The 23678-nt window shown below is 43.8% G+C and overlaps 1 protein-coding gene across 2 annotated transcripts; it reads right to left on the bottom strand.

Moving 5' to 3' along the window:
* Positions 1–1640: 1640 nt before the first annotated feature.
* C2H8orf89 (chromosome 2 C8orf89 homolog) lies at positions 1641–23482 on the bottom strand. Of its 2 annotated transcripts, XM_036177194.1 has the most exons (6): positions 23063–23124; positions 17752–18558; positions 10137–10300; positions 7778–7919; positions 3784–3839; positions 1641–1868 (listed from the first exon to the last, which is right to left on the bottom strand). In XM_036177194.1, the coding sequence occupies exons 2-6, from the start codon at positions 17916–17918 to the stop codon at positions 1720–1722; spliced, it is 678 nt and encodes a 225-aa protein (XP_036033087.1). In that variant the 5' UTR covers positions 17919–18558; positions 23063–23124; the 3' UTR covers positions 1641–1719. The 2 variants fall into 2 exon arrangements, with proteins under 2 accessions (XP_036033087.1, XP_036033088.1); XM_036177195.1 differs by lacking the exon at positions 17752–18558 and having other exon boundaries at positions 23063–23482.
* Positions 23483–23678: the final 196 nt, after the last annotated feature.

The raw sequence follows: 23678 nt of genomic DNA, 5'->3' as shown, positions 1-23678 counted from the left end.
CCTCTCTGACTGAGGACTACTGCCTGGTCTCTAAACTCCTAGGAGACTCAGTGTTCAGCTCGCTCCAGGGCCAGCTGTCAGCATCCTAGATTTTTGTTTGAAACCTTCCAATATGCAAACACTAGCAACTAACTTGAAGTCAGTTCATGTTTGGGCCAAAACCAATTAGAAGCTCAAACTGAAGCTGGCTTCATGGGAGGACGTGTCTCCATTCCTCAGGCTTCCTGGAGAAGGGTTTCTCTCTTGAGTTAGACTTTCTTCTCCATGAAGATGGGGTAAGTTTTTCCTCCCCCTCCTTTACCCTCCCAGATCTGTCTGTCTACACTCTGTTCTGCCTGGTAGGAAAGGTCCTGAAGTGACAGGTGACCGAGGGTAGTGGATACTGCCTGCGTGTGTTCACCTGCTCCGTTCTAAAGTTCAACACTGGGAGGTCCATTGTTGTCTCCCAAGCAAAGGCAGGGTTACCCACCCTGACTTCATCAGCAAACTAAGACAAGACTTTCCTCTTCATCTGGTTGAATAGTTTCCATGCAGGAAAAAAAACCTCTTGTTAACCCTTTCTTTAAATAAAAATGTAGCTGGAGACCTCTCCAGCCCCCGCCAAGCCCTGCTAGACAGCCCACTTATAAAATAATCACTCAGACGCTTATATTGCTTAGAAACTGTATGGCTGTGGCAGGCTCCTTGTTATCTACTTCTTCTATCTTAAATTAACTCATTTCTATGAATCTATAGCTTGCCACGTGGCTCGTGGCTTACCTGTACCTTACATCTCACTCACATCTCTCCGCCTCCACCTTCCACTTCCCCGACTTTTCTGCTTGTCCCACCTATCCTTCCTGCCTGGCTACTGGCCAATCAGTGTTTTATTTTAACCAATCAAAGCAACACATTTGACATACTTGAACATCCCACAGCATAAAAACAAGTTTTTATTTTATGTGGATCTATGCCACAGCTGTGGAGGTACCTGCCTTTGGAAGGAGTCAGATCCTCTGGACATGGAGCTATAGATGATTGGGAGCAGCCTGGTGTGAGGGCCAGACTTGGGTCCTCTGGAAAGCAGTGAGCATTCTCTCCAGCTGAGCCTTCTCTCCAGCTACTGGTCCTTTCTAAGGCCAACAACAGTTACTTCCCTTTTTCTTTGGTTGTTTGGTTGTTTTGAGATAAAGCCTCACTCTGTAATCCAGACTCAAAAATCCTTTGGCCTCAGCCTCCTGAATGATGAGGTTTCAGATGTATGATACCATCCCTGGATTCTTCTTGAACCTTCTGTGACAACTAGTGAGGTCCATTGGAAAGATAAGTCTCGAAAGCATTTATCAAATTAGATCAAAAGACATATAAATGTGCATAAAACGTGTGGAACATAACTTCTATTATGCATATATTTGCATAACTTAAATGCTTTTTTATGGAATATAGATCAGTGGGCAGAAAACTGAACTAGCACACACAGAGATTTGGGTTCAATACCTAGTACCATCTTTATTTAAAAAGTAAAATCATTCCATTTTAATAATAAAATATCCATTTCAAGAAAAAAAGTAAAATAAAAGATGAAACGCCATGTTCAACAAAATACAAATTATTCCATATATAACATAAAATATTTATTTGCTATTTACATTTTCATTTGTATTATATCACATATCAAAAAAGAATGAAAGAAAGAAAAAGAAACATGGCAAATGTGAGCCACAGCCCCGGGGAGACCTGTCAGCAGTCTCGGAGATCTCGCTTCTTGCCTCGCTTTGCCTTCTTGTGTGTTTCCTGGCGAATGGTGTCATATTCCAATATGGCCATTCTGGAAAGTCTCTGTAGAAACTGAGAGGGTGCTCCTGTGAAAGGGTCACTGAAGACAGAACCTGTGAGAGAGAAAAATCAGCTCTCACAATTCAATTCAGCATGCACTGTATATGATGAGCGAGTGTGGTTCCACTAATGCCTATGAAACACGACCGAGTCTTTGCATGCACACCTGGAACTTTCCAGAAAGGCTAAGGCCTACTTCTGACACAACTGAAAAATGGAAAACTTTTGAGCATATGGCTCAAGAAACTTTACCACTAACTTTGGTTACCAATTACTTCAGGAAAATGTTAAGGGCTATTACAGATATGTCTATTCTGTCATGTGCCATACACATTGCCTCTGATATGTACCCCTAAATCTAACAAGTACAGGGAGGAGGCAGTATTTACAGATGCCTGAATTTCTAGAAGGTTCTCTACAATCTTGTAGATGCAATTAAGTTACCTGACTCAGCAGAGGTCTTGACATCTACTCTCAAAAAACTAATTTCTAATCAAGCATATCAGAAGTAAGAAACTGGGAATGTCTGATTCTAAAGCAGCAAAGGACAGACTCCCTCCAGATGTGGTAGAAATACTCAGCAGTGCTTGGAAAGAAACTGATTTAAGAGTCAGTTTGGTGCTCTAAACAATTGCAATACAGATAGTTGCTGTAGTGAAATGTGTTCAGTACACAGAATTCATTTTTTTAAAAAAGAAGAGAGGGTTGGCAATTTAGCTCAGTGGTAGAGCACTTGCCTAGAAAGCGCAAGGCCCTGGGTTCGATCCTCAGCTCAAAAACAGAAGAAGAAGAAGAAGAAGAAGAAGAAGAAGAAGGAGAAGGAGAAGGAGAAGGAGAAGGAGAAGGAGAAGGAGAAGGAGAAGGAGAAGGAGAAGGAGAAGGAGAAGGAGAAGGAGAAGGAGAAGGAGAAGGAGAAGGAGAAGGAGAAGAGAAGAGAAGAGAAGAGAAGGATAAGGGCCTGGAGAGATGGCTCAGCAGTTTAGAGCACTGGCTGCTCTTCTAGAGGACCCAGGTTGATTCCCAGGACATGGAAGGTCACAACTGTTTATAATGCTAGTTCCAGGGGATCCTCGAATGCCTTCTTCTGGATGCTTAGTGCAATACACACAAGGTGCATAGTACTACTACACAGCACCGCACACATAAAATAGGGGTTTGTTTGGTTTTGTTTTTTTGTTTGTTTGTTTGTTTGTTTGTTTAAAGATTTATTTATTTATTATGTATATAGTGTTTGCCTGCATGTATGCCTGCAGACCAGAAGAGGGCACCAGACCTCATTATAGATGGTTGTGAGCCACCATGTGGATGCGGGAATTGAACTCAGGACCTTTGGAAGAGCAGTCAGTGCTCTTAACCGCTGAGCCATCTCTCCAGCCCATGTTTGTTTGTTTTTTAAAGATTAAGGATAGAATGGAACTTTCTGGGAAGGTGGTAAAGGGTTCAGTGCTACATTCACATTTTAGTCCATGGTAAGGGGCAGGTGTTTCTGAAATAAGTGGGTAGTGTGATTAGGCCTCAAGGCTGCATGCTTCTGTTGCAGTATTGGATGACTTTAAATCAGAAATTTAGGGATTGGGGATTTAGCTCAGTGGTAGAGTGCTTGCTAGAAGCACAAGACCCTGGATTCGATCCTCAGCTTAAAAAAAAAAAAAAAAAAAAATCAGAAATTTAAAATAAGGTAGCCAGCTTGAAGGCTACTAAGGTGACCAGGTGAGCTATGTTGGAGGCTGGCCTGGGTCCCGAGACAACAGAGCATGTGTAATGAACCTCAAACCCACTAAATTTACAGACTAAGCAAAGCTTAACAGAAGCATTAACAAGCGAAGCATGCAACCTGTGCTTGTAATGGCGGCACTCAGGGGACTGGGGCAGGAGGATAGCTGTGAGCTTGAGGCCAGCCTTGGCTATGCAGGAAAACTGTTCAAAAAAGCAGAGGTGTGGGGAGCAGGCAATGGAACGATGAAGTACCTTTTGACTTCTCCTGAAGTGCTGGCACACTGCACGGCTCTTTGGTCTTCTTAATCCTAAAGATTACAGATGGTCATAAAATGGCATATAGCAACCCACAGGCTGTTGACTTTGAAAGACCCAAGAGGCATAGCCTCAGTCACACTCACTGGCTTCTTACGTTTTGTGTGGCTCTGTTTCTGGGCGGGGACAAGTCCCACGCTCCTGTGTCTGGAAAGCCCATGATGTGTCCCACTAAAACTCACCTTGTCAAATGATATCCCATGGGGACAAAAATCAGTGGTACAGGAGAGAAACAACTCCACAATCGTTAACCCCAACAGTGGGAATGAACCAACCCAACGGTATATTTCCTGATACATTTGGCCAGTAGCTAGGCACTGAGTTAATTCTTCACAGGCATCTGTGGTAACTATAAGTAGTCAGGACAGCAGCTACCCTAAAGTGTCTGGATGGGTGAGATGCAGATGCCCAGGTCCCATATTTTTGCATTTTTTTCTCATCAGTCACCATGATCTGAACTTTTACTATAATTCTGCACCTAAAGGAATAGACCAGTGTAACAAATTATTAGGGAAATGGGTAAGGAATTGTAAAGATTCCATATTTCATGTAACTATGTAAACTCTTTACCTCTATGATGTTATTGTCAGTTACATTCCTTGTGTGTTGTGAGAGTCACCAAAAACTTCTGGTCCTCATTAAGAAAACTTGAGAAAAGATTAGACATTTACCAGAGTTTTGGAGTCAAATATTCACACATTGGGAGGCCAAAAAGAAGGTAAGAAACTATGCACAAAACAAATAAACGGAGTACTTCCCTGCTTTGCCAAGATTGTTCTTTCACAGAACGATGTGCAACATGCAGAGAGGAATAACACCTGGAAGGCACAAGGAAGGTGCGTCCTCACTGGAACCAAGGGCAAGGAAAGGAGCTAACATTTACACTTGCCTAGAGTTCACAGACATCACATCACTTAGTCCCCACCACTCCTCTTTATATATTAACACTAGCCAGACTGTGACAAAATGTATTCAGATTATCCTTCACCAAGAATCAAATTCACAGCTGTCAATGGAAAATGTCAAGAAGTGATTTTTCTGAACAGCCTGATCACAAATGATAACCAACACCAGCTGAAGTAGGAAAGAGGGTGAAGATTCTCTTTCACTATCTTTATTTCTGCCTTCTCTCTTTGAGATTGTCTCATGTAGTCCATGTAACTATAACTGAGGATGACCTTGAACTTCTGAATGCCCCTGCCTCTACCTCCTGAGTGCTGGGACGACAGGATGCAAAGTTTATACAGTGCTGGGTATCAACTCAGGACTTCAGGCTTGGTAGGCAAACACTCATCCCCAGCCCCACCTTTCATATTTTGATTCTAGAAAAATCTGTCTTCTGAACAATATTGAAAGTGCTGACAAAAGCTATATGTTTTCCTTGTGATGTTATTTACAAAATCAAAGATGTCACAGGAACTTACAAGTCTAAAATAGGAAATGGTGGGGTAAACCACAGAGCAATGTATGGACAATAATGTGGCTAGCAAGGCTATGTAAAGTGAAGATTACATGACATGTTAAGTGTCAAGCTCAGCAGTTTGAGGGGTGGCTGGGTTTGGATATTTTTTGTTGTGTTTTGTTGAGACAGGGTCTCAATATTAAACCCTTGTTGGCCTGGAACTCACTTTGTAGACCAGGCTGGACTTGAACTCACAGACATTTGCCTACTTTGGTGCTGTGATTAAAGTCTTGTACCATGATGTCTGGCCAATAATAGCTTTTAAAAAGCATAATAAGGGGCTGGAGAGGTGGTTCAACAGCTAAGAGCAAAGAGTGTTCTTCTCCAAACTTACATCTATCTGTGGGCACCAACACTTCTGGCCTCCTTGGGCACCTGAACTCATGTACATTTGAGTGTGTGTTCCTGCAAACAGTCTTTGGGGAAAGGGGCAGAATGAAAAGTACAGGGACACTAAAATCACAACTAAAATAAAATCCATGAAAATGAAGTATAGAAAAACACCCTAAATTGTGTTTCTTTTTCTCTCCAGATTTTCTGTAAACTTGAAATTTCCCCATCATCTAGATAGATATCTTCCAGTATTTTTCAATTTATTTATTTATTTGGATATAAGGTTTCCCCACATGTCTCATCTGTCACAGAACTCACTAAGTGACTGAGCAACACTTGGGACTCCCCTGACTCACCTGAGTTCTAATATTACAGGCCTAAGCCAGTGAGATTGGCTGACATTTCATTAGTATCTTCTAGTTACCTACTTATGTTGCCACAGTTAATTTTGAGAGTACTTAACAGCAATCTGATCTGGTAAACTTAAGAAAGAAAGCTGAGCTGGAGAGGTGGCCCAGCAGTGAAGAACAATCGCTGTTCTTGCAAGAGGACCTAGATTCGGTTCCCAGCACCGACATGGCAGCTCACAACTGTCCATAACTCTAATTCCAGGGAATCTGACTTCATCTCCTGCCTTCTTCAGTCATGCATGTGGTACACAGACGTACATGCAGGGGAAACATGCACACATATAAAATAGAATTTTTTTTTAAAGAAATAGAGTTAGGTGTGATCCACGTGCCTATAGTCCCAGAACTTGACAGGGAATCGGGGTTCACAGAATACTCCGCTCTACTGTGAGTTGAAGGCCAGCCTGGGCTACATGAGACTCTCAAACAAAATAACATATTAAGGCCGGGAATGTGGCTCAGTGGTAGATTGCTAGCCTAGCATTCACAGAACCTTGGCCTCGATCTCCAGCAGCTCAAAACCAAACGGTACCAGGCGTGATGACACACACCTTTAATTCCAGAACTTAGAAGGTAAAGGCTGGCAGACCTCTGTGAGTTCAAGGCCAGCCTGGTCTACAGAGTAAGTTCCAAGCCAGTCAGGACTACACAGTGAGACCCCATTTCAAAGACAATTGAAAAAAGAGAAATCTAAAATCCCAGTCTTGTATGTTGTCTGTAGGTGAATGATTATAGTTTTTTGTAGTAGCAAGGTCATACAAAACTGTGTGCCACCCGGGCGGTGGTGGCGCAGCCTTTAATCCACCACTCACGGACACAGAGGCAGGCAGATCTCTGTGAGTTTGAGCCCAGCCTGGGCTATAGAGCAAGTTCCAGGACAGCCAAAGATACACAGAGAAACTCTGTCTCGGAAAAGAAAAAACAAAAAAAAACAAAAAACAAAAAACAAAAAAAACTCTTCTTTGATTAGTATGTCAGAGTTATATTAATTATATTATATTAGAAAAGTAGGGTTCTCTTTTTTAGGGGGATGGAAGCCTCCTTATGTAACCTAGGCTAGCCTTGAAGTAGAAATCCTCCTGCCTGGGGCTCCTGAGTACTGAGATTACAGATATGTAGACAAAACTCGGACTTTTTTTTTAGTACTGGAGATGAAACTCGGCACCTAGATCACTGGATAAGCACCATGCCACTGAGCTACATGCCCAGCTCTTGAGCCAGAGAAGGCTTTTAGTGGCAGTTTACAAAGGCGGGTGCCTGGCTGAAACTCTCCCTCCTGATGGTGCATGGTTTTATCACCCCCAGTCTCACCCACAATCTTCCAAAACCTGCAAGGCTGCAGAGTTAAAACCCTTATAGATAATCATTCCCGTGCTCTTACACATTTGAACTAGGCTCAGACAATAAATATACTTAAAAAGAGGTTTGTTAATCCTTTCTAGCAATGCCACCTGAAAAGAGAGAAAAGTGTCTATTTGTCAACTTGAATGAAATGGCTAACTTAGATGCAAAGGAAGGAAGGAAGGAAGGAAGGAAGGAAGGAAGGAAGGAAGGAAGGAAGGAAGGGAGGGAGGGAGGAAGGAAAAGAAAGTTAAAAATTCAATCCCCCACGGAAAAAAAATCAATAAGCAAGAATCAGATTTATTAGCCCAGAAAGCCCTCTACCTTCAGCACCTTTACTTACAAATAAATCCTCGACCAAGGGAGTCAGATTCAGGTCACCTACCTGATAGGAGGGATCTCCGTCTCAGCGTGCAGAAGGTGCTTATGAATCTCAAGTGTAGTTGAATTTAAGTTCTTTGGGCAACTTGGCAATTCTGGCAAATACGGCATTTTGAGACATTCTTTGGGCTCTTCTAGACCAAATGCTATGGGGCGTTGTGATAAAAAAAAAAAATCATAATTCTCTTGGTTAAATGCACACTTCTACCACTTACTAAAATGCATAGTATTGCAAAGGAAATCGGGCACAGAGGAAAGAGCAGGAAGCTGCTGCCATTTGCTCTCCCAGGAGGATGGATAAGAATGGGAACAAGGAGAGTCGGGCATGTTGCCTCACGCCTGCAATCCCAGTGCTGGGGAAGCTGAGGCAGGAGGATCATAAGTTCAAGTCCAGCCTGGCAACTTAGTGACACTAGGTCTGAAAGTAAAAAGCACAAAGGGATTGGAAAGCAGCCCAGTAACAGGCTCACCAAGGGTGTGGGAGGCTCTAGGTTCCGGCCCTAGAGTCCCACCTTCCCTTCCCCAAAAAACAAAACTACAAGCAGTAGCAGCAAAAGAAAGGGTGTCCAGCTGCTCCGCTGCCTCCTCTGTTTCATGTAATTAGAGTCCACAGAATATTTAGATAAAATCAATTTCAAGACTTTTGCACTGGCTGCTACTCAGTGTGTCCTACTTTTGTGTAAATAACCACAAAGCAGAAATTACATGATCTGAAATCCTACCCTTAGCATCGATTTGAATTTTCTCTCCACAAAATTCATACCAAATCCATAAAAACCAACACAAAGTGTCCAGATTGCTCCACTGACTCCACATTTTTTTCAAGTTGTTTTGTTTGGGTTTGAGGGTTGGTTGGTTGGTGGGTGGGTGGGTTGGTTGGTTGGTTGGCTGGTTGGTTGGTTGTTTGGTTAGTTGAGATTTTAATTAAGACAAGGTCTCTCTATGTTGCTCAGGCTGGTTTTGAACTTGCAACAATGTCCCTGCCTCCCAAGAGCTGGAATCACAAATATGCTCCACTATACTTGACTTCGTTTTCTTTTCTTCTTCTTCTTCTTCTTCTTCTTCTTTTTTTTTCCCACGTGGATGAGAGTGTGGGGGTGTCTGCCTGTGAGGAGGCCCAAGATTTACTGGGGTACCTTCATCAGTCCTTTTCACCTCATATATTAAGGCAGAACTCAGAAGAACCCAGAGCTGTCAAGTTAAACTAGCTTGTTCTAGGAACTACAGCTCTCTGCCTCTGGTGTGCTGGAGTACAGGAGGGCTGCCATTCCTACGGACCTATTCATGTGTTCTGGGGACCTGAACTTGCCTGCTCAGTCAAGTGCTTTACTGGCTGAGTTCTTTCCTCATCCCCAAGGTAAGAAATCAAAACATGGGATGGCCTAGAGGTTTAGAGCACTGGCTGCCCTCCCAGGGAAGAGGGTTCCTTTCCCATACCACATGGCAGCTCACACTGTCTGTAACTGCAGTTCCAATGGATCCTACACCCTTTTCTGGCCTCCGCAGGTACCAGCTACCACCTGCTACACAGACATACGTGCAGGCAACACTCATATACATAAAACACAAACAAAGCCGGGCATTGGTGCACGCCTTTAATCCCAGCACTCGGGAGGCAGAGCCAGGCGGATCTCTGTGAGTTCAAGGCCAGCCTGGTCTATAGAGTGAGATCCAGGAAAGGCACAAAGCTACACAGAGAAACCCTGTCACCAGAAAAAAAAAAAAAAGAAAAAAAAAAAAAACAACCCACAAATAATAAACACATCTTAAAAGGAAATAAAAACAATGGCATTAAATAGAAAAGGTAGATTAAGAGGCTAAAAGCTTAAAGGTCACAGTGGCACAAGCCTGAAATCCTAGCACTTGGGAGGAGGCTGCAGGAAGATAAGGAATTAAAAGACCAGCCTAGACTACAAGTTCAGGGGTAGCCTAAGGTATGTAAAGCCCTGTTAGAAAGAAAAATAGGAGAAAAACAGTAATTGTTTAAAATCTGTAGCTGAACATTGTAGTACATGCTTATGGCACCAGAACTTGAGAGACAGAAGCAAGAGGATTTCAAAGACTCAAGGTGAGCCCGGACTACATGGCACGTCCCAGGCCAGGAGGACATAGAGAGGCTGCCTCGGAACAACTGAAAAATGTAAGTAATAAATAAAACGATTTAAAAACGTAAGCAAGTAAATAAAATGGGTTTCCATTGCTCACAGAATATTAATCTTAACTTGCTTCCCCTTCCATATACTAGGCCAGTATAAATGTCTAGGAGTTCCGTACTGTCTCTTGACTGCTTAGGGGAGAAACGGATGTAAACTCCAGGCACCCCTTCTGTTTCTCCAAGAGAATTACAACTGAAATGAAGTTACCTTTCCTCATCTTCTGGGTTTCCAAAAGTGCTTTCCTCCAACTACTCTCAAACAGAAAGCAGTTGTCCAAGGAATGTCTACTGACTTTGGAAGCCTCAAATTTGATCTCAGGAGATAGTATTGCCATTTTCTCTTCTTTCAGTAGCCCGGATGAGAAGGACACGCTGCTCCAGGGCAGGGGAGGCAAGAACACAGGCATTTCTTGTAAATATCTTTTCTCATATTACTGTGCAGACTAAATACTAACACACATTTACTATAATGTGGAAATATGCATTCTTGGGGGTTTATTTTGCTTATTGAAAGTCTCACTATAATAGCACTTGACAAGCCTGGAACTCACTGTGTAAACCAGGCTGGCCTTGAACTCACAGAAATCGGCCTGCCTCTGGTTTGAAGTGCTAGAATTAAAACTGTGTGCCACCGTGCCCAGCACAGTCTTGGGATTTGAAAGCTAGAGAGTTTTAAGAATAAAATTTGCTGTGTTTTAAGCATTTAAATGAATGTTTTCATTTGGTTGGCGTTTTGAGACAGGGTCTCAATTAATTTAGGCTAAACAGAACTCTGCAAGAATGGCCTTGAACTTCTGATCCTCCTGCCTCCACCTCCCCAGAGCTGGGATAACAGGGAGATACTACCACTCCCACTACTTTGATATGCTTGGAACCCTGTAAGTGCTTTTGATGTCATAGGATTTGTGGCCAAAGAGCCGAAGGCCAAAGGAGACCGCTCTAGGAGTGACAGCCATGAAAATGACCTCAGGTGAAACTCGAAGTCACTGATAACTTCCAAACCCTTCAAGACATTCAGTCCACCAGGCATGCTGGCACACACCTTTAATCCCAGCACTCGGAAAGGAGAGACAAGCCAATCTCTGTGAGTTTGAGGCCAGCCTGGTCCACGTAGGGAGTTCCAGGACAGGTGGATTGACATAGTGAGACTCTGGCTCAAAAAAAAAAGACTCTTAGAATCACAATCCAAACTCCATTCTAATAACTTCCTTTTTATCTACAGAGAGAACTGGAAAACTTTCAGCTTCCAGCCAGCCTCCTGTTCCCTTTCAACAGACCAGGAAGTGAGGCAGAGACTTAAGGCTGCTTTCTTTTGGTGGCAGAGGGGAGACAGGGATGCTCAGATGGACTTCCGAGGATCTCACACTGGAACAGCCTCCTTGAGGCATTTTAGCCAGCTAAAATGTTCTTAAAACTGGATTTTTCTAGAACATCCACACACTAAATACACAAAGACCCATTACACTAATCTCTAATCTCTAAGTCTATGTTTGACATTTTTTATGATAAAAGTTTGTTTGATCCTGAATGCCTAAAGGAAGTTCCTTGTCTGTGTATCCTGCATGTTGGGCATTAACAGCTTAGATGCAAGATTGTAAAACATTGGAAGCGAACCTCTGCCCTCCAGGGTTCTCCCATTGTGCTGTAAGCCTGTATTTAAGATCTCCTCCCTCCTTCAATAAATGGCATTCAAAATTAATTAATTAATTAATTTTTAAAAAAGTTTGTTTGAAAGGCCACATTTGAGAGCCTGGTATTGTGGTGAAAAACTTTAATCCCAGCACTCCAGAGGCAGAAGCAAGCTGGGAAATTCAAAGCCAGACTGGTCTATATAGTGAGCTCTAGGATAGCCAAGGCTGGAGAGAGAGAGAGAGAGAGAGAGAGACAGAGAGAGAGAGACAGAGAGAGAGAGACAGAGAGAGAGAGACAGAGAGAGAGAGAGACTGTCCACATGATGTAAACTGTAATCCCACGAGTGGAAAGGTTTGAGAAAGGGAGCCTTAGGGTCATCCTTGGCTAGTTTGAAGCCAGCATGGGTGGTATAAGACTGTCTCCAAAAAGCTTATTTTTTTTAAATAAAGAAAGAGAAATAAATTTAAAAATACAAACTGAAAAGAATAACCCAAATTTGCAAATATCTACAACTTTAAGAATGTATTGGTATAACAAAAAACAGGACACTAGCCAAGCTTGGTGACATACATCTTTAATCCCTGCACTTGGGAAGCAGAGACAGGTGGGTCTCTGAGTTCAAGGCCAGCTAGGTCTATTTAGAAAGATCCTATCTCAAAAATAAAAAACAAAAACAAGCAAAACAAAACAAAACAAAAAACACCCTGCACATTCCACACCACACATGTGGAGGTCAGAGAAATATCTGTGGGAATTGGTTCTCTCCTTCCACTTTGTGGATCTCTGGTATCAAATTAGGTTATTGGGAACCTTTATCTGCTAAGCTGTCTTACTGGCCTAAACCAAATGCTTTTTCTGATGTTTCTCATAAACACAATCTCTCCCAAGGCAAGCAAGGAGAGGAAATAGATTGATGCCCTAGGATCCCCATTTGCTTTGGGGTTATGCACATACATCCTCTTGTAATAAGACAGTTAGTAACTGACTTCCTTCCCTTGCATATACCTACACACACACACACCCTCTCCAAACAATGTATCTAGTGACTTCAGAAGCCACCCCAACCCCAACCCCTGCCCACCATCTGCATTAGACTACACATACTCACATCTCAGAAGTTTTCAAATTTGGACAGTTTTGTTCAGGTGTATTCCCAACGTATCTAGTATGAAGATAGAAGGGCCAGTCGGACCTGAACTAGTTTTGGGTGCATGCATAGCAAGGCAAAAACTGTCTTCTAGTAACTTTATAGGAACGATCCACTATTTACTATCTTATGCTTATGCATAATTGGGTGTGCATATGATTAAAATCAGACCCATTGTGAGGAAGGAAGGGCATGCCCAATGGAGAAGTCATTATGTAACCTACCAATCAAAATAGATAACCATCAAGAAAAGCCCTTTAGTAACCAACTCTTCCCCTTGATCTCCTTAAAAGGAAGCTCAGAACAACAGTCAGGGCCTTTGTCACTCCTGTTGTCCCATGCCAGGCTTGACTATGTTTACTCCTATAGTCCACACTGCTGCTCTGCTCTGAAGAAAGTCATCTCACTTTTGAAAATATGTCTGAGCTCTTATGTTCAATTCTTGGATAAGAGGCCAAGAACTTGGCATCACCTGACCCAGGTTTAAGACAATGGTCTTTATTCATCCGTTTCCTGAAAATGACATCATTTCATCTTCTGTATATCTGGCTAACACTCTAATGTGCCACATTTCCTTTATTCATTCAGCCACTGCTAGGCTCCCAGGCTGATTCAGTGACCTGGCTGAATGCATAGTGCCATAATCAGCATAGCATTGCAGGTATCTCTAGTGTATGATGGCTTTGATTCCTTCAGTTATACCCGGGGTATGGGTGGATATGGGGAGCAAATGCACCCCTGTATGAGTGAGCATTTATGACATGAACACAGCCATGTCGAGGACCCTAAGACCTCAGACCTATGGGAACGGCAAGGCCTTCCCCAGATCCGTCTGGATGCTGACTGGTGTGCAGAATGCTTCTTCATCCTGTATGACTAAAGCCTGAGACCACTCCCCTGCAGAGACCTCCTACTGAGATCAACTAATCTACCCATTCAGCTGGAAATACCAGTAGCCTGCTGATTTGTCTCACAAAGCCCACCCACCCTATCCCAGCCATTCTGTACTGGTCTTCCAGTCCTGCCGATCATGGAAGGTAGATACTATAGTAATCCTATTTTAAGTTTATTGAAAAATTCCTGGTAAACCTGTTGGATTTCTGCTGTACTGTAATATCTTGCTTTTCATCTCTATCAATTGATATCTTCTCTCTTCCTTTTGGTTAGCTTGTCTAAGGGTTTACCAGTCTTGTTGGCCTACTCACAGAACCAGCTCCCCGTCTCACTGGTTCTTTGTATTGTACTTCTGGCCTCCATTGCACTGAGTTCAACTCTGGGTCTGTGACCCTCCTTTCATTCTACTGGCCTGGGGATTATTCTTGTCCTTCTAAGGCCTTGAGATGCATCATCAGGCCATCTGGGAACTCGGCGGGGGGGGGGGGGGTTATTTGTTTGTTTTGTTTTTTGGGTTTTTGGTTTTTGGAGACAGGGTTTCTCTGTGTAGCTTTGGAGCCTTTCCTGGATCTTGCTCTGTAGACCAGGCTGGCCTCAAATTCACAGAGATCCACCTGCCTCTGCCTCCCGAGTGCTGGGATTACAGGCGTGCGCCACCACCGCCCGGCAAACTGTCTTTTTAATGGAGGCTCTCAAGCTATACATGTCTCAGAATTGCCTTTGCTACATCTCACATGCTCAGGTAGAATGTATCTACATTTTAAATTTGATTCTAGCTGGGCGGTGGTGGTGCACGCCTGTAATCCCAGCACTCGGGAGGCAGAGGCAGGTGGATCTCTGTAAGTTCGAGGCCAGCCTGGACTACAGAGCGAGATCCAGGAAAGGTGCAAAGCTACACAGAGAAACCCTGTCTCCAAAACCAAAAAACGATTCTAGTAGCTTTTACATTTTTCTCCTTATGTCTTCAATGACCTGCTCACTCTCCAGAAAGGGATTGTTGTCTACACATGTGTTTATGTGGTTTCTGTAGTATAGATTGCTGTTGATTCCTAACTTCATTTCTTTATGATCTGTTAAGGTGCCAGGAATTATTTCAAATGTTTTGAATTTCTTAAGACTTGCTTTGTGGTCTAAAAATAACTATTTCAGAGATATATTTTTGAGGAAATTTCCATAAAATATGTGAAAAAATGTGTATGTTTCAGTTTTTGGATGAAGCTTCATAGAGTCTGTTAGTGCCATTTATTTATCATCTATAATTTATAGTAATCTATAATCTATCATATAGTTCATTTCTGAAGTTCCTTCAGTATCCCCCCACCTTGTCGTGAGGTGTTTCTGGGCCATCAACCTATTGGTAAGAATAGGGTATTAAAGTCATTCACTATAACTATACTGGGGCCTCCGTGCCTCCTTATGTCCAGTAATTTTTGCTTGATTGTGTTGTTCTAGTTTTCTGTTTGTTTTATTTTATAAAGTTGGTTACATGGCCGGGTGGTGGTGGCATACTCCGGAGGCAGAGGCAGGTGGATTTCTGTGAGTTGAAGGCCAGCCTGGGCTACAGAGCTAGTCCAGGACAGGCTCCAAAGCTACAGAGAAGCCCTGTCTTGAAAAACAAAACAAAACAAAAAATTGGTTACATCAACATTTGGTGCATATATATTTTCACTCATTATATCTTCCTGATGATTCCCCTGTACTACTATGAAGTGGTCTTGTTTCTTCTAATTTTTCCTTGAAATCTGCTTTATTAAATATGAACACAGTTCATTTTGCTTCCTTCCAGATTCCAATTGCTTGGAGTATCATTTTCTATTCCTTCAGCCTGTGTGTGTGTGTGTGTCTTTGCTGGTGAGCTGTGTTTCTTTTTTTTTTTTTTTTGAGCTGAGGATCGAACCCAGGGCCTAGCGCTTGCTAGGCAAGTGCTCTACCACTGAGCTAAATCCCCAACCCGAGGTGTGTTTCTTACAAGAACAAACAGTTGAAAGTTGTTTTTCAATCTAATTAGCCAATCTGTATCTTTTTTTTAAAAAAAAAAAAAAGATTTATTTATTTATTGCATATGAGTGTGCAGTAGAATATTTTAAGGTGTGTTACTTTTGTTCATATTGCATTTGTTTAACTCTGTGAAGCTATGTTACTGTGCCTGTGTAAAACACCTGAAGGTCTAATGAAGAACTAGCCAATAACAAGGCAGGAGAAAGTATAGGTGGGGCTGGCAGGAGAGAGAATATATAGAGGGAGAAATCTGGGAGGAGAGATCTAGCAGCCAGAGAAGAAGGACACCAGTGGTCAGCTACCCAGATACACAATCAGCAAGACACAAAGTAAAAGTAAGATTTTTTTTTTAATAGTGACATTTGCCTTTTCTTTTTTTTTTTTTTAAAGATTTATTTATTTATTATATATACAGTGTAATGTCTGCATGTATTGCAGGTCTGAAAGAGGGCACCAGATCTCATTACAGATGGTTGTGAACCACCGTGTGGTTGCTGGGAATTGAACTCAGGTCCTCTGGAAGAGCAGCACAGCTCTTAACCTCTGAGCCATCTCTCCCACCCTTACTTAGTTTGTTTGTTTGTTTTCTTTTCAAAAATCTATTTTTATTGAACTTCTTGTTCATATCCTATATTATTCTCCTTAATTAGTTCAGGTCCCTCTCCACTTGGAATTCATTGATGTTTTAATTTTTTACATGTATTCATTCACCAGACATGGCAGCAAGTGTCATTACCTGTTGAGCTTTATCTCCAGCCTTCGTTGGTCTTTTAAAAAGTCATTATTCAGAAGTTTTGAATCCAGCATTTCATCCATTCCACTAATTTTGGAGCTAATTTCTAGAGAATTGTGAATTTTTAGAGGAGTCATCTTGCCTGTTTTTTCATGTTTATTATTATATTTCCATGTTGGATGGATATATTTCCATTTTTATGGGAAGAGATTTCCTTTGGTGAGATATCCTATGATATGAGAATGTTGAAGTGGTGAATATATCTCCTAATGGATTTAATAGTACAATTTCCTGTTTATGAATTGGTTAAGGACTAGTGTATTTTCAAACAGTACATGCTATTTAGAAAGCTGAGTGTCCCACAGGAGTGGATCCAGATGTAAGATGTAAACACTGGAATACACAGGACCCTCCTCCTTTAATTACAGCTCTATCTTGGTAAGAATGTGTGTTCTGAGGATGTGGGTTCAGCCTGTGCTGTGGTCCTTATAGGAGCGGGGTCCATAGACTTTTCAGTTTTTATCTGCCATTGCTAACACTGAGGAGCAGGTCTTCAGCACAAATGTGACAGCTAAAAAAAACAATCCTCCATCTTATGCTAGGCATCCATCCTGGTACCCACTGGTTGTTTGTCTCTGACTCCAGTCCCTGGAAGATAACTTCCCAGGAACTCTGACTTAGTGACCACCCACTCAGAAATGTACAGTGATGACCATCTACCGGTTATGTTGTGACTGACTGCTTTTGGCTTCTGTAACCTGCTTGTGCAGACATTCAGGTTGCCCAATCTTGGCAGAGCAAAACAACTCTTAGCTTGCTTGTGCAGATACACAAGGTCTTCTTGTGGGTTTTGCCTTTAAATATCCTTTCCCCAGAGTGGAGAGATGGCTCAGCAGTTAAGAGCACTGGCTGCTCTTCCAGAGGACCTGGGTTCAATTCCCAGCAACCACATGGTGGCTCACAACTGTCTGTAACTCCAGTCTTAGGGTACTAAAATGCCAATGTACATAAAATAAATAAGTTATTTAAAAAAACGAAAAGAGAGAGGAAAACAAAAATTGTAATATTCAAAACGTAAAAATAGGGGAAAAGTGGAAGTGAAAGGCTTGATCTGGAGAGGAAAGGGGGGAGAAAAAGAAGAGTTTGAGGGCTGGAGGAGAGAGAGAGGGGGGAGGCGATTCCAGTAGGAGAGGAAGAGAAGGGTAATGGGAGAATAAAAAGAAAAATACTTACACTTATATAGACTCTCTCTCTCTCTCTCTCTCTCTCTCTCTCTCTCTCTCTCTCTCTCTCTCTCTCTCTCTCTCTGCAGTTAACTAGTCAGCACATACAAAAAGCAAACACACCCCGAAGTTAAAAAGATCAAAAGAGGGGTCATGCAGGGAAGGACTGGCTCTGCCAGTCTGCACTTCCTCCCACCTCTTCTTGGACTTTGAGCTCCTTAGAAAGAAGCAAGCTGGGGGACGGACGGACGGACAGCCTTTTCTTTTCTCAGCAGCCGCTTGCTGGGACCTTCTCAAGATGGCTCCCACCGCAGCGCCCCCTTGCACTTCTCCAGTGGCAGCTCTCGGGCAGTTGCAAGACATCCTTTCCTTCTGCCGGCTCCTGTGCCAACTCCTCAGCACATCTCTCCGTTGGCTCTCTGTTGTTGCTACTGTCAGGAGTGTTGCTGGGCCCGAGGGGCCTCAGAGCTGCTGCCCTACACAAATATGCCGGTAACTGCATTTGCTGTGTCTCCCGATTGTGGTTAATTTCTTTACATCACTTCTAACTTTCAAGTGACTTGGAGAGAGCGCTGCCTCCAGGAGTCAACTGTTGTTTCAGCAGGGGATACTTTGCTAAACACAGAAGTTTCCCACTGACCTCTGCCTGGCCTGGGGTTTCAGAGTTACAGGCACAGTCTAGCAATCTTCTTGGGCTGTAGTCTCTAACTATGTAGCAATGGGAATTCTGCCCCAGAGCTGAGCTGGTCTAGCTTGGAAGCTCCACCCCTCAGCAGCTCACTCTTCCTTAGCATATCTCAGATAGATGGCAAGTTTTCTAGCGGCTTTCACAGGTCAATGGCAGTTTGCAATGTGTCTTCGCACGGCACTTAGGAAACTCTTGGTCAAAGATGGATATGCTAGTATGAATTTAGTCTCACATGTTCTTTCTTCCCATGCGATGGCAGGGTTCAGTGATGAGATCCGTGCCCCTTTCCCTGAATTTAACTTCTGCAGCCATTAACTATAGATGAATGAATAAAGCAAAGGAAGTCAGTGTGACCTCCAAGATGAAGTCATAAAAATATAATGCACTTGCCACCAGGATCACTGAGGAAACGCTCTCTTGAAACTTAGCGAGCACTTGTATGCTAGCTGGATTTAGATAACAGTTAAGTGTTACTTAAGGCAGAGCCTGGGTTTTTCTAAAAACTGGAAGAAAGCTGCCTGTTGATAAATACACCTGCTTCGGGATTGTTACAATGTGAGCAAGAACAACTTCTATATATAAAAGTCAACAGTATATTGGAATCTGTATGTCACCATAGCTGGAAAATTGCTAAAACAAGTGATTCTCTCTCTCTCTCTCTCTCTCTCTCTCTCTCTCTCTCTCTCTCTCTTTATTTCTTTCTTTCTTTAAATACAAGATCTGTCTTACTATGTCGCCCAGAATGACCAGAAACTCGCACACCTCCTACCCAGCCTCTCCAGTCCAGGGATTACAGGTGTGCATTGCCACTGCTAAGAAGCTGCTAACACAGCCCAGTGAGATTGCAATTGACAACGGACTGAATACTGGCATTCGGACACGGAACGGGGAGTTAAAGGTGACTGTGGCTGTTAACGGGGCACCAGAACCTGACCAATACAGAGTCCAAAGAGAATGAGCTGGGGTGGAGGTTGGCGGGTGGTGAGAAACACGGTTTTACAGAAAACAAGTACCCGGAACCATGCAGTAGAAACTGGGGGTAACTGGTTTGGAGACAAAGATTAAAAATTATCTGTTTACAGATGAGACGTAAGGCTTCACTAAAGTTGGCAAAGGAGATTTGAGAAAGAGAAGAAAGTCAGAATAGTTTTTGAGATATATGTGGGGTATGAAGACAAAGAAAAAGCTAAGGAGGAGTGACTAGAGAGACAGACAACCCAGAGCATCATGGAGGCGAGGGGCCATATCTGAGTGGACAGGAGTTAGTGTGGAGAAAGACATAATACATACAGCTCCAGCTACCCAATTGCCCTCGTAATCCCCCCATACCTGGCCTAGGTTTTAAGGCTCCACTTGATGGGACCAAATAGGTTTGAGGTTTAGGCCTGAGGAAAAGTTGCTGGAGATGGATGGGTTCTTAGGGATGGGCCTATGCCTGTCTTCAGCTCTGCCTTCTGCCTCAGGCTCGGGAGAAATTGACTGAATCTAACCAAAAGTTGGGCTTGCTGCGTGAGTCACTGGAACAAGGCTTTGAAGCCTACAAAAACCCAGCACTGGAATAAAGTGAACCTGGATTTTGGTCTCCGCCTTGTCCTCTGATAGTTACATACTCGTAGGGTGATGCCTCTGCCTCTCCTAAGTGGACAAAGACTGAATTTCCAAAACACCTTTGAGCATCAGGCAGTAACATGTAATAAGCACTCTGCAAACAGAAACTAAGATTTTAGTTATTTTTAAATAATAATAAATATGTTTTCCTTCACCATAGCCTGTTGAGGCAATGGTAAATCAAGCTCTGCATGATGGTACAGTTATAATTGGGAGGTAATAGGAAGAGAATCAGTTTAAGCTACATAGTGGATTCAAGGCTAGCCTGGATGACATGATCCTCTCTCTCTCTCTCTCTCTCTCTCTCTCTCTCTCTCTCTCTCTCTCTCACACACACACACACACACACACACATACAAACACACACACCAAAAAATGCAAATCAATACAACTTTTTTTAAAAGCAAAATTCTGTCAAAAATTTTAATGTACATACATCTGGCTCAGTAGTTCTGTTTCTTTACTCCCTCCCCCGACCACGTATGTGGAGGGGAGGGGGGTGGTCACATACGCCACAGCATGCATGTGGAGGCCAGAGGACGGCCCTGCGGAGTTGGTCCTCTCTTTGCTGTGTGAGTTTGGACATCAGGACATCAAGGTTATGCCGCAAATGCCTTCACTTGCTGAGCCGTTTGCCAGCCCCCACCCAACCCGTAAAAGAATGTTCACTGCTGTGTGTAGCACGACTCTTAAAAAGTCTTATTAATAAAAACAAACCAGGCTGGAGAGGTTATGAGGACTGTCTGTTCTTCCAGAGGTCCTGAGTTCAGTTCCCAGCAACCACATGGTGGCTCACAACCATCTGTAATGAGATCTGGTGCCCTCTTCTGTGTACATAATAAATAAATAAATCTTTAGGGGAAAAAAAAAAAAAACCTGGAGCCAGGTATTGGGGTGAATGCTGGAAGAGCAGAGAAGCAGAACAAGCCACAGCTTCCTCACCTCACCAATTCCTCAGCTCATCCTGTTTCCTCAGACTGGATGCTACTGAGTCCTTATCCAAATGTATCTTAATCGAACTGCTGCTCAAAAGCCTAAAAGCTTAACCAGCTCTAGTTCCTGGTTTTCATGCCTTACATACCTTTCTGCTTTCTGCCATCACTTCCTGGGATTAAAGGCATGAATCACCATGCCTGGCTGTTTCCAGTGTGGCTTTGAACTCACAGAGAGCCTCCTAAGTGATAGCATTAAAGGTGTGAGTGCCACCATTTTCTAGCCTCAGTATCTAGTGGCTGTTCTGTTCTCTGACCCCAGATGGTTTATTAGGGTGCATGATACATTGGGAAAAACATTATTACCACACCTGAGGCTTATCAATTTTGGTGAGACTGACTAGCCGTAGCCCTCCAGGGCTCCACCTGTCTCTGCCTCCCTAGCACTGGGATTACAAGCTACAACACCTAATGACTGAACTCAGGTCCTCACTCTTGCACAAAAAGCAATTTGGCTACTGAGCCACCTTCCCAGCCCTAAATATGATTTCTAAAATCTGTCCTCAAATAGAAATTCTTCGTCTGCACACAGAGCTCCTCTCAGGGAATATTTTAAAAAACCAACTCATGCCAGCATAACACTTTCTAGGTATGGCAGAGGGTCTCCCAGGGGCCCCTGATTGAGAAGTAAGGGATACCCAAACTGCTCACATCCCTCATGGCATAATCATAGGAAAAAGCTGTTGCATGATATTTTGTTTGTGTTCTGATGAATAAAGCTTGCCTGGCGATCAGAGGGTGGAGCTAGCCTCTAGTTAACCATAGGCCGGGCAGTGGTGGTGCACACCTTTGATCCCAGCACCTGAAAGGAGGAAGCAGGAGTATAAGGTGGGTGGAGACAGGATCTCGGGACCCCACTCAGTCTGAGGATTCAGAGGTAAGAAGTCTAGTGGCCGCTGCTCTGCTTCTCTGATCTCCAGGCAAGCTTTATTTGTCAGAACACAAATCAAATATCATACACAAAAAGTTGCATGGAGGGGTTGGGGACTTAGCAGGGCTGGCAGGCAGAGAGAATAAATATGAAGAGAAATCTGGAAAGAGGGGGAAAAAGGAGGTGAAGAAAAAGGAGGATGCAAGGGGCCAGTCACCCAGTCACCCAGGGAGTAAGAGTGAAAAGTAAGATTTACAGAAGTCAGAGAAAGGTAAAAGCCCACAGGCAAAAGTTTGATGGGATAATTAAAGAAAAGCTGGCCAGAAACTAAGCCAAACTAAGGCCAGACATTTATAATTAAGAATAAGTGTTGGAGAGATGGCTCAGAGGTTAAGAGCACTGGCTGCTCTTCCAGAGGTCCTGAGTTCAATTCCCAGCAACCACATGGTGGCTCACAACCATCCGTAAAGAGATCTGGTGCCCTCTTCTGGACTGCAGTCATACATGCTGTATACATAATAAATAAATAGATCTAAAAAAAAAATAAAAATAAAAAAAAAAAAAAAAAAAAGAATAAGTCTCCGGGCAAAAACAACCAACAACATGTTGGTGTTCCAATGTGGGGCTAAGGTAAAAGAAAATCCAACAGCACGTTATTCTGACATTTAATTAACAGGGACTACACATGCACACGTGCATATAATCCTAGACCTGGGGTTCCTGTGCTTCTCCGAGTACAATGGCCTGAGACCATTTGTTTGCAGAGTTGTTTGCATTTGTCCCTATGGTTTCTCTGATGTTTATGAGTCCAAAAAGGCTGGACAACCAGTGTGGATGACCAGTACATAAAACAGTCTACCTGCCCAGCACAACTATTTCCTAGTATCTTCAGAATCTAGTGAAAAAAATAAAAAAATAAAAAATAAAAAAATACTCCCACAAATATGAGCACATCGGAAACTATACAAGACAGAACTGACCACATAGGGAGTTCTGGTCCATTTAGTTGAGACCATGCAAGAGAAAGGGGGACACACGGAAGTCAAGAAAGTGAACACATCTCTGCTCCCAACCTCAGGTTTAAGCTCTGGAAGAAGTGGAGGGCAAGCCTGTAAGGGTGTGTCCAGTATTAAGAATACTCAGGGTTTCTTGCTCACTTCCTGCCCGCTTACCCCACAAGTGGAGCATGCTTGGTCAGGTCCCCATGCCCAAGCCATCCTGCCGAAGGGCCTCGAGAGCAGCTTTAGAGTGGCCCACGTGGCTCTCTAGTAGACGTTCAGTTAGTTTCTCCTTAGAGGGAGGGAGCCCTTCCTGCCTCCAGCCTGGAGCCCCGACTCCCTGAACTCACCGTCCCCGCAGCTGCACCGAGGAGATGGGCTTCTTCAGGTGCCGGACCCAAGGCACCAGAGTGTGCTGCTCGGCCAGCGGGGGCAGCGGGCAGCGTGGGAGCCAGCGGCGGCCTGGCGCGGACCCGAGCCCTCCGCCCAGGCCAGCGGTGTCGCGGGACTGTCCGCCGCGGCGGGCCGGGGCGGCCCGCAGCCTGCTCGCACTGGCACCACTCTCCGGGCGAGCATGCTCAGCGGCCGGCAGCCCGGCGACGCTCGGAGCGCGGCCGCTGCTCGGCACGGCCCGGTCCTGCCGGGGACAGCGAGCGCTTGCAGCCGTGGCCCCGCCTGCCCGCCCGGTGCGCCGTTGGTTGCTAGGCGCCGGTAGCCTGGGGCCGCTCCACTGAGCTGGGCGGGTACAGCAGCTAAAGGACTTAGCGACGGGGTACCGGGCCAGGGTGGATGCTGGGATGGCTAGGAGAGCAGGAAAAGGACACTGCGTCAGGGTACCAAGCCAGGGTGGATGCCCGGATGGTTAGGAGACCGTTTACACTGTTGCTGCCTCTGGGTCACTGCTGAGCGGCGAGCGATGCAGAACTGACAGCAGTCAGTTCTAACACTCTTCCCAGGGTAGGAGAG

This window comes from Onychomys torridus, chromosome 2 (assembly GCF_903995425.1).
Source record: "Onychomys torridus chromosome 2, mOncTor1.1, whole genome shotgun sequence".
NCBI lineage: Eukaryota > Metazoa > Chordata > Mammalia > Rodentia > Cricetidae > Onychomys > Onychomys torridus.
Note: the sequence above shows the minus strand (reverse complement) of the source record. Positions and strands in the feature narration are given on the sequence as shown.